The sequence below is a fragment of the Salmo salar genome, chromosome ssa14 (genome assembly GCF_905237065.1).
Source record: "Salmo salar chromosome ssa14, Ssal_v3.1, whole genome shotgun sequence".
Lineage (NCBI taxonomy): Eukaryota > Metazoa > Chordata > Actinopteri > Salmoniformes > Salmonidae > Salmo > Salmo salar.
In genome coordinates this window covers 74524085-74541722 of record NC_059455.1, presented here as the reverse complement: position 1 = coordinate 74541722, position 17638 = coordinate 74524085, and the positions used below count along the sequence as shown (strand labels likewise).

At 46.1% G+C, this 17638-nt stretch overlaps 1 protein-coding gene across 3 annotated transcripts in view; it reads right to left on the bottom strand.

Moving 5' to 3' along the window:
* Positions 1 to 17638, bottom strand: part of LOC106570306 (retinoic acid receptor beta) — a 283051-nt gene that overhangs the window by 52797 nt on the left and 212616 nt on the right. For all 3 annotated transcript variants that reach the window (XM_014142481.2, XM_014142480.2, XM_014142482.2), the window contains one exon: positions 14663 to 14804. In XM_014142481.2, coding sequence (XP_013997956.1) covers positions 14663 to 14804 — 142 coding nt within the window. The remainder of the gene's footprint in view (positions 1 to 14662; positions 14805 to 17638) is intronic.

The following is a 17638-nucleotide window of genomic DNA, read 5'->3' as shown; positions in this document are numbered from 1 at the left end:
AAGACCAATTAGTGAATAAAAAGATCAGAATTGTGCTGCCTGTGTGAACACAGTCTGTGTCTTTAACTAGGAATAAAAGTATGTGTTCTCATGTTAATATTACTAGTTCTAAAAGGAGCCCCTAAGGTCCTGACCCTTTACATTTACATTTAAGTCATTTAGCAGACGCTCTTATCCAGAGCGACTTACAAATTGGTGCATTCACCTTATGATATCCAGTGGAACAACCACTTTACAATAGTGCATCTAAATCTTTTAGGGGGGGGGGGGGGTTAGAAGGATTACTTTATCCTATCCTAGCTATTTCTTAAAGAGGTGGGGTTTCAGGTGTCTCCGGAAGGTGGTGATTGACTCCGCTGTCCTGGCGTCGTGAGGGAGCTTGTTCCACCATAGGGGAACAGTTTTGACTGGGCTGAGCGGGAACTGTGCTTCCTCAGAGGTAGGGGGGCCAGCAGGCCAGAGGTGGATGAGCGCAGTGCCCTCGTTTGGGTGTAGGGACTGATCAGAGCCTGAAGGTACGGAGGTGCCGTTCCCCTCACGGCTCCGTAGGCAAGCAACATGGTCTTGTAGCGGATGCGAGCTTCAACTGGAAGCCAGTGGAGAGAGCGGAGGAGCGGGGTGACGTGAGAGAACTTGGGAAGGTTGAACACCAGACGGGCTGCGGCGTTCTGGATGAGTTGAAGGGGTTTAATGGCACAGGCAGGGAGCCCCACCAACAGCGAGTTGCAGTAATCCAGACGGGAGATGACAAGTGCCTGGATTAGGACCTGCGCCGCTTCCTGTGTGAGGCAGGGTCGTACTCTGCGAATGCTGTAGAGCATGAACCTACAGGATCGGGTCACCGCCTTGATGTTAGTGGAGAACGACAGGGTGTTGTCCAGGGTCACGCCAAGGTTCTTAGCACTCTGGGAGGAGGACACAATGGAGTTGTCAACCGTGATGGCGAGATCATGGAACGGGCAGTCCTTCCCCGGGAGGAAAAGCAGCTCCGTCTTGCCGAGGTTCAGCTTGAGGTGGTGATCCGTCATCCACACTGATATGTCTGCCAGACATGCAGAGATGCGATTCGCCACCTGGTTATCAGAAGGGGGAAAGGAGAAGATTAATTGTGTGTCGTCTGCATAGCAATGATAGGAGAGACCATGTGAGGATATGACAGAGCCAAGTGACTTGGTGTATAGCGAGAATAGGAGAGGGCCTAGAACAGAGCCCTGGGAGACACCAGTGGTGAGAGCACGTGGTGCGGAGACAGATTCTCGCCACGCCACCTGGTAGGAGCGACCTGTCAGGTAGGATGCAATCCAAGCGTGGGCCGCGCCGGAGATGCCCAACTCGGAGAGGGTGGAGAGGAGGATCTGGTGGTTCACAGTATCAAAGGCAGCAGATAGGTCTAAAAGGATGAGAGCAGAGGAGAGAGAGTTAGCTTTAGCAGTGCGGAGAGCTAAGAAGAGCAGTCTCAGTTGAATGACCAGTCTTGAAACCTGACTGATTTGGATCAAGAAGGTCATTCTGAGAGAGATAGCAAGAGAGCTGGCCAAGGACGGCACGCTCAAGAGTTTTGGAGAGAAAAGAAAGAAGGGATACTGGTCTGTAGTTGTTGACATCGGAGGGATCGAGTGTAGGTTTTTTGAGAAGGGGTGCAACTCTCGCTCTCTTGAGGACGGAAGGGACATATCCAGTGGTCAAGGATGAGTTGATGAACGAGGTGAAATAAGGGAGAAGGTCTCCGGAAATGGTCTGGAGGAGAGAGGAGGGGATAGGGTCAAGCGGGCAGGTTGTTGGGCGGCCGGCCGTCACAAGTCGCAAGATTTCATCTGGAGAGAGAGGGGAGAAAGAGGGCAAAGCATAGGGTAGGGCAATGTGAGCAGGACCAGTGGTAGAAAGTGGACCAGCGGTGTCGTTTGACTTAACAAAACGAGGAGCGGATGTCGTCAACCTTCTTTTCAAAATGGTTGACGAAGTCATCCGCAGAGAGGGAGGAGGTGGGGGGGGGGGAGGATTCAGGAGGGAGGAGAAGGTAGCAAAGAGCTTCCTAGGGTTAGAGGCAGATGCTTGGAATTTAGAGTGGTAGAAAGTGGCTTTAGCAGCAGAAACAGAAGAGGAAAATGTAGAGAGGAGGGAGTGAAAGGATGCCAGGTCCGCAGGAGGCGAGTTTTCCTCCATATCCGCTCGGCTGCCCGGAGCTCTGTTCTGTGAGCTCGTAGTGAGTCGTCGAGCCACGGAGCAGGAGGGGAGGACCGAGCCGGCCTGGAGGATAGGGGACATAGAGAGTCAAAGGATGCAGAAAGGGAGGAGAGGAGGGTTGAGGAGGCAGAATCAGGAGATAGGTTGGAGAAGGTTTGAGCAGAGGGAAGAGATGATAGGATGGAAGAGGAGAGAGTAGCAGGAGAGAGAGAGCAAAGGTTGCGACGGCGCAATACCATCCGAGTAGGGGCAGAGTGAGAAGTGTTGGAGGAGAGCGAGAGGGAAAAGGATACAAGGTAGTGGTCGGAGACTTGGAGGGGAGTTGCAATGAGATTAGTGGAAGAACAGCAACTAGTAAAGATGAGGTCAAGCGTATTGCCTGCCTTGTGAGTAGGGGGGGAAGGTGAGAGGGTGAGGTCAAAAGAGGAGAGGAGTGGAAAGAAGGAGGCAGAGAGGAATGAGTCAAAGGTAGACGTGGGGAGGTTAAAGTCACCCAGAACTGTGAGAGGTGAGCCATCCTCAGGAAAGGAACTTATCAAGGCGTCAAGCTCATTGATGAACTCTCCAAGGGAACCTGGAGGGCGATAAATGATAAGGATGTTAAGCTTGAAAGGGCTGGTAACTGTGACAGCATGGAATTCAAAGGAGGAGATAGAAAGAGAGAATGTCCACTTGGGAGAGATGAGGATTCCAGTGCCACCACCCCGCTGGCCAGATGCTCTCGGGGTATGCGAGAACACGTGGTCTGATGAGGAGAGAGCAGTGGGAGTAGCAGTGTTATCTGTGGTAATCCATGTTTCCGTCAGCGCCAAGAAGTCGAGGGCCTGGAGGGTAGCATAGGCTGAGATGAACTCTGCCTTGTTGGCCGCAGACCGGCAGTTCCAGAGGCTGCTGGAGACCTGGAACTCCACGTGGGTTGTGCGCGCGGGGGCCACCAGGTTAGAGTGGCAGCGGCCACGCGGTGTGAAGCGTTTGTATGGCCTGTGCAGAGAGGAGAGAACAGGGATAGACAGACACATAGTTGACAGGCTACAGAAGAGGCTACGCTAATGCAAAGGAGATTGGAATGACAAGTGGACTACACGTCTCGAATGTTCAGAAAGTTAAGCTTACGTTGCAAAAATCTTATTGACTAAAATGATTAAAATGATACAGTACTGCTGGCTGGTGAAGTAGGCTAGCTAGCAGTGGCTGCGTTGTTGACTTTGTTTTAAAGTGTAGCTGGCTAGGTAACCTCGATAGTTTCAGTACTACACCTTTATCATGATATAAAGGCAACTATGTAGCTAGCTAACATAACACTAATCAAGACGTTCCTTTGTAATGTATTTAGTTTCTACAATGCTGCTCGTCGGTAAAAGTTGGCTAGGTTTGGAAAATGGCATCGCGGAGGACGAAAATAGCTGGCTAGCTAACCTCGATAATTACTCTAAACTACACAATTATCAAACTATGACAAAGACAACTATGTAGCTAGCTAACACTACACTAATCAAATCATTCCGTTGTAATGTATTAGTTTCTACAGTGCTGCTAGTCGGTAAAGGTTGGCGAGCTAGCAGTGTTGACTAAGTTTGGAGAACGGCGTCGCGGCGGACGAAAATAGCTGGCTAGCTAACCTCGATAATTACTCTAAACTACACAATTATCTTTGATACAAAGACAGCTATGTAGCTAGCTAAAAAGTGCTCAGATCAAACAAATCAAACCGTTGTAATGTAATGAAATGTAATATTACCTGCGGAGCGAAGTGCAGCACGACTACTCGCTCCAGGGTCAATGAAATAAAAAGTGATTCAAGAGGAAAATACTTATCCATAGAACGAGGGAAGGAAGATACATTTTTTTGTCTTTCATTTGGAGTAAAAAACAGTAGTAATATCTCCAGTAGAAGGAGGTAATGATGAGATGGACAACGGTCTCCCTCGCTAGATGTATTCCCTCCATCCCTCCCTCCTCCTCGCTTCATCGGTCCGTAGGTATTAAAAACCCATCTATTTTCCAGGCCTGTTGTCTGAAGCATCACTAGGACGTATCTGCTCCTGGTCATTTGCTTGGAGTGCTGGGTAATTGATTGTACCGGGGAAGTTCTCCCCTAGAGCTCGCCTCCCCATGAATGTCCCCCCTCTCTGGGAGACAGTGATATATTACCATCCCCCAGTGGAGGTAGAGTGTGGTCAGACACCAGTGAAACACAGATGATGTTAAGCAAGCTTTCTGAAGTCTCTATGTCAGAGACCAGAGCAGGGGAAATGTGACTGTAGGGGCCAGTGTCCTGAAATTACTTCTCCATATCATACTCTCTAACATCACTAACTGGCCCCACGCAGACATACACACGCATGTACGCACACACAAATGCACCCGCACACAAAAACAAACACACATCCACTCCTTTGTGCCCAAACTCTGAACATGGAGCTGGTTACCTTTACAGAAAAACCACATGATGTCACGTGGAACTCATGTGAAAACGTGTTTTTGGAACATTTCACGTGTTCACATGTGAAATTCCGTAAGGGTATCTACGAGGCACAAGATGAAGAATGGGCCTCCCGAGCCTGGTTCCCTCTGACTGAGGAGAGAATTTCCTCTTAAATACCAACAGAAGCAGTACCGTCAAATAAAGTGCTACCAAACCCACAGACCCTAGCTACCTATACAATGTTTCTTATCACATAACCATCATCATCACTGTCTTCAATAGCACACGAGTAAACAACACTACATTAGTATCGTAGCGCAGTTAATAGGAAGGACAGGGCACCTGCTGGGGTTAGGTAGCAGCAACAACTGCTCCCCGTGCACCGATCACCTAGACGTCAATTAAGACCGCCCCCGCACCTTTCTGATTAAGAGAGCTTGGGTTAAATGCGGAAGACACATTTCGGTTGAATACATTCCGTTGTGCAACTGACTAGGTATTATCCCCTTTTCACTACAGGAATGGAGTAAGCTAAGGTACACAACCTCATCACAGAAACACATGGAGGAGGGGAATGGTTCCTTTGTTCTCTGCTCAGTGTGGGAGAACAACAGAATGAAATAAAACACTATATACTGTACATTATACAGTATCCCTATGGTAAGGGTGTCAAACTCATTCCACGGAGGGCCAAGTGTCTGCTGGTTTTTGTTTTTTCCTTTCAATTAAGACCTAGACAACCAGGTGAGGGGAGTTCCTTACTACAGTCATCTTAATTCATCAATCAAGTACAAGGGAGGAGAGAAAACCCGCAGGAGAAGGACCAGACCAGGAGAAGGAGTGCAGAAGAATAGAGACCATCACGTTCTCTGTGAGTCTATGGGGGAGAAAGAGGAGAGAAAAAAACAAAAGAGGAGAGCAATGTCTTCTTTCCCTCAGGGCTAATGGAGCGTGAAGTGGACGTGCACCCTAACTGCTGATGCAATCAAAGAGCGGCAATAACCTGTGAAACGTAAACTGTTCTTGTCGCTGACAATGGAATGGAGCAACATGATCGCTACAACATACACACACACACACACACACACACACACACACACACACACACACACACACACACACACACACACACACACACACACACACACACACACACACACACACACTCCAACAGCTAAATGTACTCAGTTCTTTAGTGGGTTGGTTGATGATGCATGCCACTCACATCAAGTGGTTGATTTCAAGGACAGTGCTTTTGTCATTTTTTGGACAGGAGAGTTACCTCCACAGCATGATCCACTAGTGGTTATCTTACCTTTATCATGTGCAACGCCTCTCATGTATTCCTGTCAAACGTAATATTTAATACTTTCATCATTTAATTAAAAAGGAGACAGTGTACTATGTGTGGAACTGTCTTTTGAAATAGGCAGTCGAGGATACCCTTCTCAATAGGACGGAAATGAAATATGCCTTCAGAAAGTATTCATACTCTTTGAATTATTGTTGTGTTACAGCCTGAATTCAAAATGGATTACATAGTTTTTTCTCTCTCAACCATCTACACACAATACCCTATAATTACAAAGTGAAAACATGTTTTTATAAAGTTTTGCTAATACAGAAATATCTAATTTAAATAAGTATTCACACCCCTGAGTCAATACTTTGTACAAGCACCTTTAGCAGAGATTACAGCTGTCTTTCTCTGTAAATCTCTAAGAGCTTTCCACACCTGGATTGTGCAACATTTGTCCATTATTCTTTTCAAAATTCTTCAAGCTTTGTCAAATTGGTTGTTGAACATTGGTAGACAACCATTTTCAGGTCTTGACACAGATTTTCAAGTAGATTTTGGTCCAAACTGTAACTTAGCCACTCACTGTCTTGTTGGTAAGCAACTCTAGGGTAGAATTGCCCTTGTGTTTTAGGTTATTGTCCTGCTGAAAAGTGAATTTGTCTCCCAGTGTCTGGTGGAAAGCAGACTGAACGAGCTTTTCCTCTAGGATTTTGCCTGTGCTTAGCTCCATTCCATTTCTTTTTTATCCGGAAAAACTCCCCGGTCCTTAATGATTACAAGCATACCAATAACATGATGCAGCCACCACTATGCTTGAAAATATGGAGAGTGGTACTCAGTGATGTGCTGTATTGGATTTGCCCCAAACAACACCTTGTATTCAGGACAAAACGTTAATTGCTTTGCCCCATTTTTTGCAGTTTACTTTAGTGCCTTGTTACAAACAGGACGCATGTTTTGAAATATTTTTATTCTGTACAGGCTTCCTTCTTTTCACTCGGTCAACTAGATTAGTATTGTGGAGAAACTACAATGTTGTTGATCCATCCTCAGTATTCTCTTATTACAGCCATTAAACTCTGTAACTGTTTTAAAGTCACCATTGGCCTCATCGTGAAATCCCTGAGGAGTTTCCCTCCTCTCTGGCAACTGAGTTAGGAATAACGCCTGTATCTTTGTAGTGACTGAGTGCATTGCTACACCATCCAAAGTGTAATTAGTAACTTCACTATGCTCAAAGGGATATACAGTTGAAGTCGGAAGTTTACATACACCTTAGCCAAATACAGTTAAACTCAATTTTTCACAATTCCTGACATTTATTCCTAGTAATAATTCCCTGTCTTATGTCAGTTAGGATCACCACTTTATTTTAAGAATGTGAAATGTCAGAATAATAGTTGAGAGAATGATTTATTTCAGTTTTTATTTCTTTCATCACATTCCCAGTGGGTCAGAAGTTTACATACACTCAATTAGTATTTGGTAGCATTGCCTTTAAATTGTTTAACTTGGGTCAAACGTTTCAGGTAGCCTTCCACAAGCTTCCCACAATAAGTTGGGTGAATTTTGGCCCATTCCTCCTGACAGAGCTGGTGTAACTGAGTCAGGTTTGTAGGCCTCCTTGCTAGCACACACTTTTTCAGTTCTGCCCACAAATGTTCTATGGGGTTGAGGTCAGGGCTTTGTGATGGCCACTCCAATACCTTGACTTTGTTGTCCTTAAGCCATTTTGCCACAACTTTGTAAGTATGCTTGGGGTCATTGACCATTTGTCAGACCCATTTGTGACAAAGCTTTAACTTCCTGACTGATGTCTTGAGATGTTGCTTCAATATATCCAAATAATTTTCCTCCCTCATGATGCCATCTATTTTGTGAAGTGCACCAGTCCCTCTTGCAGCAAAGCACCCCCACAACATGATGCTGCCACCCCCGTGCTTCACGGTTGGGATGGTGTTCTTCTGCTTGCAAGCCTCCCCATTTTTCCTCCAAACATAACGATGGTCATTATGGCCAAACAGTTCTATTTTTGTTTCATCAGACCAGAGGACATTTCTCCAAAAAGTACGATCTTTGTCCCCATGTGCAGTTGCAAACTATGGTCTGGCTTTTTTATAGCGGTTTTGGAGCAGTGGCTTCTTCCTTGCTGAGCAGCCTTTCAGTTATGTCAACATAGTACTTGTTTTACTGTGTATATAAATACTTTTGTACCCGTTTCCTCCAGCATCTTCACAAGGTCCTTTGCTGTTGTTCTGAGATTGATTTGCACTTTTCGCACCAAAGTACGTTCATCTCTAGGAGACAGAACGCGTCACCTTCCTGAGCGGTATGACAGCTGCGTGGTCCCATGGTGTTTATACTTGCGTACTCTTGTTTGTACAGATGAACGTGGTACCTTCAGGCATTTGGAAATTGCTCCCAAGGATGAACCAGACATGTGGAGGTCTACAATTCTTTTCTGATGTCTTGGCTGATTTTCCCATGATGTCAAGCGAAGAGGCACTGAGTTTGAAGGTAGGCCTTGAAATACATCCACAGGTTCACATCCAATTGACTCAAATTATGTCAGTTAACCTATCAGAAGCTTCTAAAGCCATGACATAATTTTCTGGAATTTTCCAAGCTGTTTAAAGGCACAGTCAATTTAGTGTATGTAAACTTCTGACCCACTGGAATTGTGATACAGTGAATGATAAGTGAAATAATCTGTTTGTAAACAATTGTTGGAAAACTGACTTGTGTCATGCGAAAAGTAGATGTCCTAACTGACTTGCCATAACTATAGTTTGTTAACAAGACATTTGTGGAGTGGTTGAAAAATGTGTTTTCATGACTCCAACCTAAGTGTATGTAAACTTCCGACTTCAACTGTATATGTTTTACCCATCTACCAATAGGACCCCGTCTTTTTGAGACATTGGAAAACCTCCCTGGTCTTTGTGGTTGAATCTGTGTTTGAAATGTTCTGCTTGACAGAGGGACCTTACAGATAATTGTATGTGTGGGGTAAAGAGATGAGGTTGTAAATCTAAAATCATGTTAAAGACCATTATTGCACACAGAGTGAGTCCCTGCAACTTATTTTGTGACTTGTTAAGCTGTTTTTTACTCCTGAATTTATTTAGGCTTGCTATAAGAAAGGAGTTGAATACTAAATATTGACTCGAGTCAACTTTTCATTTTTAATTAATTTACAAACATTTCGAAAAACATAATTCCACTTTGACATTATGGGGTATTGTGTGTAGCCCAGTGACAGAAAAAATCTAAATATAATACATTTTAAATTTAGGCAGTAACACAACAAAATGTGGCAAAAGTCAAGGGGTCTGAATACTTTCTGAACGCACTGTATATTTTGTAAATTACAATTTAAAAGTCACCTTTCAAAATGAATGACTCACTCAACTCTTTTATGGAAAAAAGAGTAATGGTTTCAAGGGTAACTCTGTCGATTATGTGTTTCAAAAGGCCTTAAAGTTTTTTGGGAAGAATGTGTATCGTGTTTGAGAATTTGACCACCAAAGACAATCACATTAACATTCACCTGCACTAGTTCCTCTCATCCATCCATCTTTCTCCTGGGAGAGAGTCCTATCGTCCTTTCTCACCAGCCAGTTCTGTACTTCAGACACAGACAGGCACAGACACTATAGGATCAACCTTCTTGAAGGGTACAGTGTGTGGATGCTGAGGGATTTCTATCAGAGATCAAGGTAAGATGGAAAAATCAAACAAGTACTACTTTAATTTCAACAGACTTAGGAAAAGTTCTGCTGTTGCTGGAGTGCCAATCATCTGATACAGCATGTTGGATTTTATCCTGCAGAGTTTAGCGACAACACACACACACGCAAGCCTGCATACCTACATACACACGCACGTTCACATGCAGGCACCCACACACACGCTCACAGACACACACACACCATATCATTAAAAGCGAGAAATGCAATCCACTTAAAAAGTTTAAAAGTTCAAGAGCAGAAAGCTGAAGGATTTAAAACCACTAAGACAGTGGTTCCCAAACTTTTGATAGTCCCGTACCCCGTCAAACATTCAACCTCCAGCTGCGTACCCCCTCTAGCACCAGAGTCAGCGCACTCTCAAATGTTGTTTTTTGCCACCATTGTAAGCCTGCCATACACACACTATACGATAAATTTGTTAAACATAAGAATGAGTGTGAGTTTTTGTCACAACCCGGTTCGTGGGAAGTGACAAAGAGCTCTTATAGGACCAGGGCACAAATAACAATATAATAATAATAAATCATTTTGCTCTTTATTTAACCATCTTACATATAAAACCTTATTTGTTCATTGAAAATGGTGAATAACTCACCACAGTTTAATGAGAAGGGTGTGCTTGAAAGGATGCACATAACTCTGCAATGTTGGGTTGTATTGGAGAGAGTCTGTCTTAAATAATTTTCCACACAGTCTGTGCCTGCATTTAGTTTTCATGCTAGTGAGGGCAGAGAATTCACTCTCACATAGGTACGTGGGTGCAAAGGGCATCAGTGTCTTAACACTGCGATTTGCCAAGGCAGGATACTCTGACCGCAGCCCAATCCACAAATCTGTCAGTGGCTTCTAATTAAATTAAATTTTCACAGAACCGCTTGTTGCAATTTCGATGAGGCTCTCTTATTCAGATATCGGTAAGTGGACTGGAGGCAGGGCATGAAAGGGATAACGAATCCAGTTGTTTGTGTCATCCGTTTCAGGAAAGTACCTGCGTAATTGCGCACCCAACTCACTCAGGTGCTTCGCTATATCACATTTGACATTGTCCGTAAGCTTGATGTGTCACAGGGGTCGTGAAATGGAGACCAAGACGCAGCGTGGATAGTGCTCATTTTCAATATTTTAATGATGACACTTGACAAAATAACAAAAACGACCAACACAGTCCCGTCAGGTAGAAAGACTAAAACGGAAAACAACTACCCACAACCCAAAGGAAAAACAGGCTGCCTAAGTATGGCTTCCAATCAGAGACAACGAAAGACACCTGCCTCTGATTGGAAACCATACCCAGCCGAACATGAAACCAACACATAGAAATAGATAACTAGAACAAACCCACATAGAAACAGAAAACCCAAAATACATACAAAACAAAGCCCCCTGCCACGCCCTGACCAATCTAATATGGCAAATTACCTCTTTCACTGGTCAGGACGTGACAGTACCCCCCCCCGAAGGTGCAGACCCCGACTGCACCAAACCAAAACCCCATAAAAACAACCCTAAACAAAAAGGGAGGGAAGGGAGGGTGGCCACCGTCCATGACGGCTCCTGTGCTACACCCAGACCCTCCGACAATCCTCCAGCTACGGAGGTGGCTCCGGGCGTAGCCCCCGTTCTGCCCGCAGATCCCTCTGCTTCTGGAACCCTGACCTGTGGATCATTACCAGAGGTTCTGCGCTGCCGACCACCGCTGAAGGCTCTGGGTTGCAGACCACCGCTGAAGGCTCTGGGCTGCAGACCACCGCTGAAGGCTCTGGGCTGCAGACCACCGCTGAAGGCTCTGGGCTGCAGACCACCGCTGAAGGCTCTGAGTTGCAGACCACCGCTGAAGGCTCTGGGCTGCAGACCACCGCTGAAGGCTCTGGGCTGCAGACCACCGCTGAAGGCTCTGGGCTGCAGACCACCGCTGAAGGCTCTGAGTTGCAGACCACCGCTGCAGGCTCTGGGCTGCAGACCACCGCTGAAGGCTCTGGACTGAGAGGCGTCGCCGGAGGCTCTGGACTGGGAGGCGTTGCCGGAGGCTCCGGGCTGAGGAATGTCACCGGAGGCTCCGGGCTGAGAAGCGTTGCTGGAGGCTCCGGACTGATGAGCGTCACTAGAGGCTCCGGGCTGAGGAGCGTCGCTGGAGGCTCCGGGCTGAGAAGTGTTGCTGGAGGCTCCGGAGTGATGAGTGTCGCTGGAGGCTCTGGGCTGAGAAGCGTCGCTAGAGGCTCCGGGCTGAGAAGCGTCGCTGGAGGCTCCGGGCTGAGGAGCGTCGCTGGAGGCTCCGGGCTGAGGAGCGTCGCTGGAGGCTCCAGGCTGAGGAGCGTCGCTGGAGGCTCCGGGCTGAGGAGCGTCGCTGGAGGCTCCGGGCTGAGGAGCGTCGCTGGAGGCTCCGGGCTGAGGAGCGTCGCTAGAGGCTCCGGGCTGAGAAGCGTCACTGGATGCTCCGGGCTGAGGAGCGTCGCTGGAGGCTCCGGACTGAGAAGCGGAGGGCACACTGGGGGACAAGTGCGCGGCCGGCACCGGACGTACTGGGCCATGGAGGCTTACTGGAGGTCTGGTGCTTGCGGCTAGCACAACCCGTCCTGGCTCAATGCTGACGTTAGCCCGGCAAGGGCGGAGCGCGGCACAGGACGAACTTGGCTGTGCTGGGTAATGCGGGGTACCGTGCGTGGAGTAGGTGTAGGATATACTGGGCCATGGATTTTCACTGGAGGTCTGACGCTTACAGCTTGCATAACCGGTCCTGGCTCGAAGCTGGCTTAAGCCCGGCAAGGGCGAAGCGCTGGCACAGGACGAACTGGGCTGTGCTGGAGAATGCGGGGTATCGTGCGTGGAGCAGGCGTAGGATATATTGGGCCGAGGAGCCGCACTGGAGGCCAGATATGTTGAGCCGGCGCACTTTTACCTGGCTGCCGGCTAACTGTCGCACGACAACGTTGAGGAGCCTGTACCGACCACACCGGGCTGTGAGTGCGTATGGGCGACATAGTGCGCATTACTCCATACTGCATAGCTCTTCCCTCTGTGCGTCTGCTCCGTCGTGCCCTTTCTGCCAGTCCCTCTCTCCGGAATCTAGCGTCGTAATCCGCTCTTGATTCCCCGACTGGCTCTGGTTTACTCCATGGCTCCCTCCGAAATGCCAGGGAAGTTAGGTCAGGGTTCCCCCCTGACCTAGCCAAACTCCCCTTATGCCCCCCCCCAATTTGTTTTTGGGGCTGCCTCTTCACCTCCTCAATTGGAGGATACAACGCCTCGTAATACCGTTGTTCCCTCTTAGCTTCTTCCAGTTCCTCCTTCGGGCGCTGGTACTCCCCAGCCTGGCTCCAGGGTCCCTTTCCATCAAGGATCTCCTCCCACGTCCATGACTCCAGGTACCTCCTCTCACGCTGCTTGGTCCTTTTATGGTGGGTAGTTCTGTCACAGGGGTCGTGGAATGGAGACCAAGACACAGCGTGGATAGTACTCATTTTCAATATTTTAATGATGACACTTGACAAAATAACAAAAACGACCAACACAGTCCCGTCAGGTAGAAAGACTAAAACGGAAAACAACTACCCACAACCCAAAGGAAAAACAGGCTGCCTAAGTATGGCTTCCAATCAGAGACAACGAAAGACACCTGCCTCTGATTGGAAACCATACCCGGCCGAACATGAAACCAACACATAGAAATAGATAACTAGAACAAACCCACATAGAAACAGAAAACCCAAAATACATACAAAACAAACCCCCCTGCCATGCCCTGACCAATCTAATATGGCAAATTACCTCTTTCACTGGTCAGGACGTGACATGATGTCATTTGCACACAAAAAATCATACAATGATGGAAAGACTTGTGTGTTGTCCTTGTTAATGCAGACAGAGAAGAGCTCCAACTTCTTAATCATAGCCTCAATTTTGTCCCGCACATTGAATATAGTTGCGGAGAGTCCCTGTAATCCTAGATTCAGATCATTCAGGCGAGAAAAAACATCACACAGATAGGCCAGTGTTGTGAGAAACTCGTCTTCATGCAAACTTTAAGCTCGTCTCTCAATTTAAAAATTGCCCCTTGATAACCAGCGCACTTGTGTATGTTGTAAAAGCGTTACATGGTCGTTGCCCATATCATTGCATAGTGCAGAAAATACACGAGAGTTCAGGGGCACTTGCTTGAAAAAAGTTAAGCATTTTCACTTTATTGTCCCAAACGTCTTTCAAGCTGTCAGGCATTCCCTTGGCAGCAAGAGCCTCTCGGTGGAAGCTGCAGTTTACCCAAGTGGTGTCGGGAGCAACTGCTTGCACGCGCGTTACCACTCCACTATGTCTCCCTGTCATGGATTTTGCGCCATCAGTACAGATACCAACATGAGCAGAAGCTACATTTGGCTACATAAGGACCGCTAGTGGAATTCCTGTGAGAGAGTAATGGTTAATGTGGTTGGATGTTAATTATTTGACTAGGCTACCTGTATTTGACATTGTATTGTTATTTGGCTGAACACTAGATGGTTTAATAAAAAAATTGGCAGTGAAACGAGGCTACTCAGGCGAGAAAAAAACCTCACCCAAATGTACCGCCCCGTTGGAAAATATAAATGGACCGTTTGAATTGTATTTGTATTTATTTTTTAATGTGAATCACATTTTTATTTGGTGCACACCCGACGTCATTGTGCACCCCAGTTTGGGAATACCTACACTAGGGGAATAGGATTATGTGTATGTGTGTGGACGTGTGTGTATGTGTGTAGGTGTATGTGTGTGTGTGATTAAATCCTCTAAAGGATGGATAGGATGGTGTGTGTAGCATGTGACCTCTGATCAAGACTAGGGTCCCTCAATTCCTGTTATTCCAGGAAACTTCCCTAGTGGCGTGGTTTGGGATTAGAGATGTGGGATTGAGACAAACTAACCAACACTCTTTGGACATTCCCATCGAAAAGCACTTCTGGAAACGGCAGTAGTAACAGTGGTGTGTGTGTGTGAATGTGCGTGTGTATGTGTGAGAGAAAGACTCACACTCTTTGGACATGCCCACACCAAAGCACTTCTGGAGCCGGCAGTACTGACAGCGGTTCCTGGTCACCTTGTTGATAATGCAGTTCTTGTCCCGGTGACACGTGTACACCATGTTCTTCTGAATGGATCTACGGAAAAATCCCTGAGAGAGAGAGAGAGAGAGAGAGAGATATCAGTCTATCTGGTAAAACAAGGTTACACTGGATAAAAGGTTGAATACAATTAATAAATACAAATCTTCCTCGACTGCATTGAGCTCAGGATGTCATAGCAACAAGCATTTGTGGTGTGTGTGTGTGTGTGTGTGTGTGTGTGTGTGTGTGAGTAATCGGAGGAAAGGGGAAGCGTTGTAGAGGATGTTAACATGGCGTGTTAAGTGATGTTCAGTGAATTGGTGTGACTTTCTGAGAACGCTGGTGTAACTGACTATAACAGAAGGAGAATGACCCCCCCTATGGTTTACGTCTACAGTATGTCCAAAAACAACTATGGGGTAACTGTTTTGTATCAGTTGTTTCAATAAAAGCATCATTTGCCTACCAACACAGAGAGCAGCGGGAGAGAGATGAGAGGAATTTGAGGGAAAACAGGAGGAATTCAAGTAGCTTCCTTAAAGATGTTTCCGTTGTTATTCATTTGTTGTGGCTCTGGGGTCCTTCTCAATGATCCTCCATCATCCAGGCCCTCTCAGGCGAACCCTCTCTTCCATTTGCCATAGGCTCCTGTGACAGATGGGACCTTGCGTTTTTCATTAGGGGAGCAGAATGCATGATGGGTAACGGATTAGATGGCGTACGCACAGGGCTGAAATGGCTGATGCTGTAGCGTGTGTGTGTGTAGCAGCCCCATCTCGCTTTAGACTCAAACATCCGTCAACATACCAGTCCCGCCCTGCAGTGCCGTGGCGACCACAACAACTAGCCAATCACGTCTGGGATTTCAACACCATGTGACAAGTCCAGGGACACCTCCCCTCGACTGGTATTATTCATTTTCTTAATAGAGGCCTTTATTCTTGCCTGATCTACATATGTGTGTGTGTCTGTGAGTCTGTGTGTCTGTGCGTGCACGTGTGTGTCTTTATCCTAGCTGATCTGAGCAGAGTACCTTCTTATACACGTCTGTTCTAATATATAGATAACACACACACACACACAAACAGAAACAACACACAATGTATTCAGGTTGGGTGCGGAACCCAAGGCTACTGTAGTAATAATTCATTCAATCCCATCCCTGTGACCATGTAGGGCAGGATAAAAGGATAAAAGTCCTTGGAGCGGTGTGTGTGTGCGTGCATTGGTGTGTGTGTGTGCGTGCATGTGTGTGTGCCTCAGAGTCTTTGTGAAGTGATTTCTCAGCAGCAGCAGCAGTCAACAGATGCTGTGACTCCTTCATCTCTGTGTTCCTCAAGGGAAGCACTATCACACACACACACACACCCCGACGCACCCAGACTTAATCATCACATCTGCTCTCTCCCTCTTCACCTACTTGATTCTCTCTCTCTCCCTCTCTCCTCTTCCTCTCCCTCTCTACCTACCTTATTCTCTCTCTATCTATCTCTACCTACCTTATTCTCTCTCTCTCTCTACTTACCTTATTCTCTCGCTCTCTGATCCTTTATCTCTCTCTTTCTACCTACCTGATTCTCTCTCTCTTTTTCTCTACCTACAGTACCTGATTCTCTCTCTCTATTTATCTCTCTCTACCTACCTGATTCTCTCTCTCTCTACCTGATTCCCTCTCCCTACCTAACTGATTCTATCTTTCTACATACCTGATTCTCTCTTTCTCTTTCTACCTGATTCTCTTTCTTTCTCTCTCTCTACCTACCTTATTCTCTCTCTCTCTACCTACCTTATTCTCTCTCTCTCTACCTACCTGATTCTCTCTCTCTCTACCTGATTCCCTCTCCCTACCTAACTGATTCTATCTTTCTACATACCTGATTCTCTCTTTCTCTTTCTACCTGATTCTCTTTCTTTCTCTCTCTCTACCTACCTTATTCTCTCTCTCTCTACCTACCTGATTCTCTCTCTCTCTACCTGATTCCCTCTCCCTACCTAACTGATTCTATCTTTCTACATACCTGATTCTCTCTTTCTCTTTCTACCTGATTCTCTCTCTTTCTTTCTCTCTCTCTACCTACCTTATTCTCTCTCTCTCTACTTACCTTATTCTCTCTCTCTCTCTCTCGCTCTCTAATTACATTATTCTCTCTCTCTACCTACCTGATTATCTCTCGCTCTCATTCTACCTACCTGATTCTCTCTCTCAACCTACCTGATTCTCTCTCCCTCTCCACCTGATTCCCTCTCTCCCTACCTGATTCTCTCTCTGTGTTGCTGTCCTAACTGTTTATCTCTCTTTCTACATACCTGATTCTCTCTCTCTACCTGATTCCCTCTCTCGCTACCTAACTGATTTCTATCTCTCTCTACATACCTGATTTTCTCTCTCTCTCTACCTACTTGATTCTCTCTCACTCTACCTACCTGATTCTCTTGCTCTCTCTTTCAATTAAATTCAAATGGCTTTATTGGCATGGGAAATATATGTTTCCATTCCCAAAGCAAGTGCAATAGATATAAAACAAAAGTGAATTAAACAATATAAAATGAACAGTAAACACTACACTCATCAAAGTTCCAAATGAATAGAGACATTTCAAATGTCATATTATGGCTATATATAGTGTTGTACCGATGTGTAAATAGTTAAAGTACAAAAGGGAAAATAAATAAACATAAATATGGTTTGTATTTACAATGGTGTTTGTTCTTCACTGGTTGGCCTTTTCTTGTGGCAACAGGTCACAAATCTTGCTGCTGTGCTGGCACACTGTGGTATTTCACCCAACAGATATTGGAGTTTATGAACATTTTATTTGTTTTCCAATTCTTTGTGGGTCTGTGTAATCTGTGTAAGCTCAGTTTCCACCTCATTTTGTGGGCAGTATGCACATAACCTGTC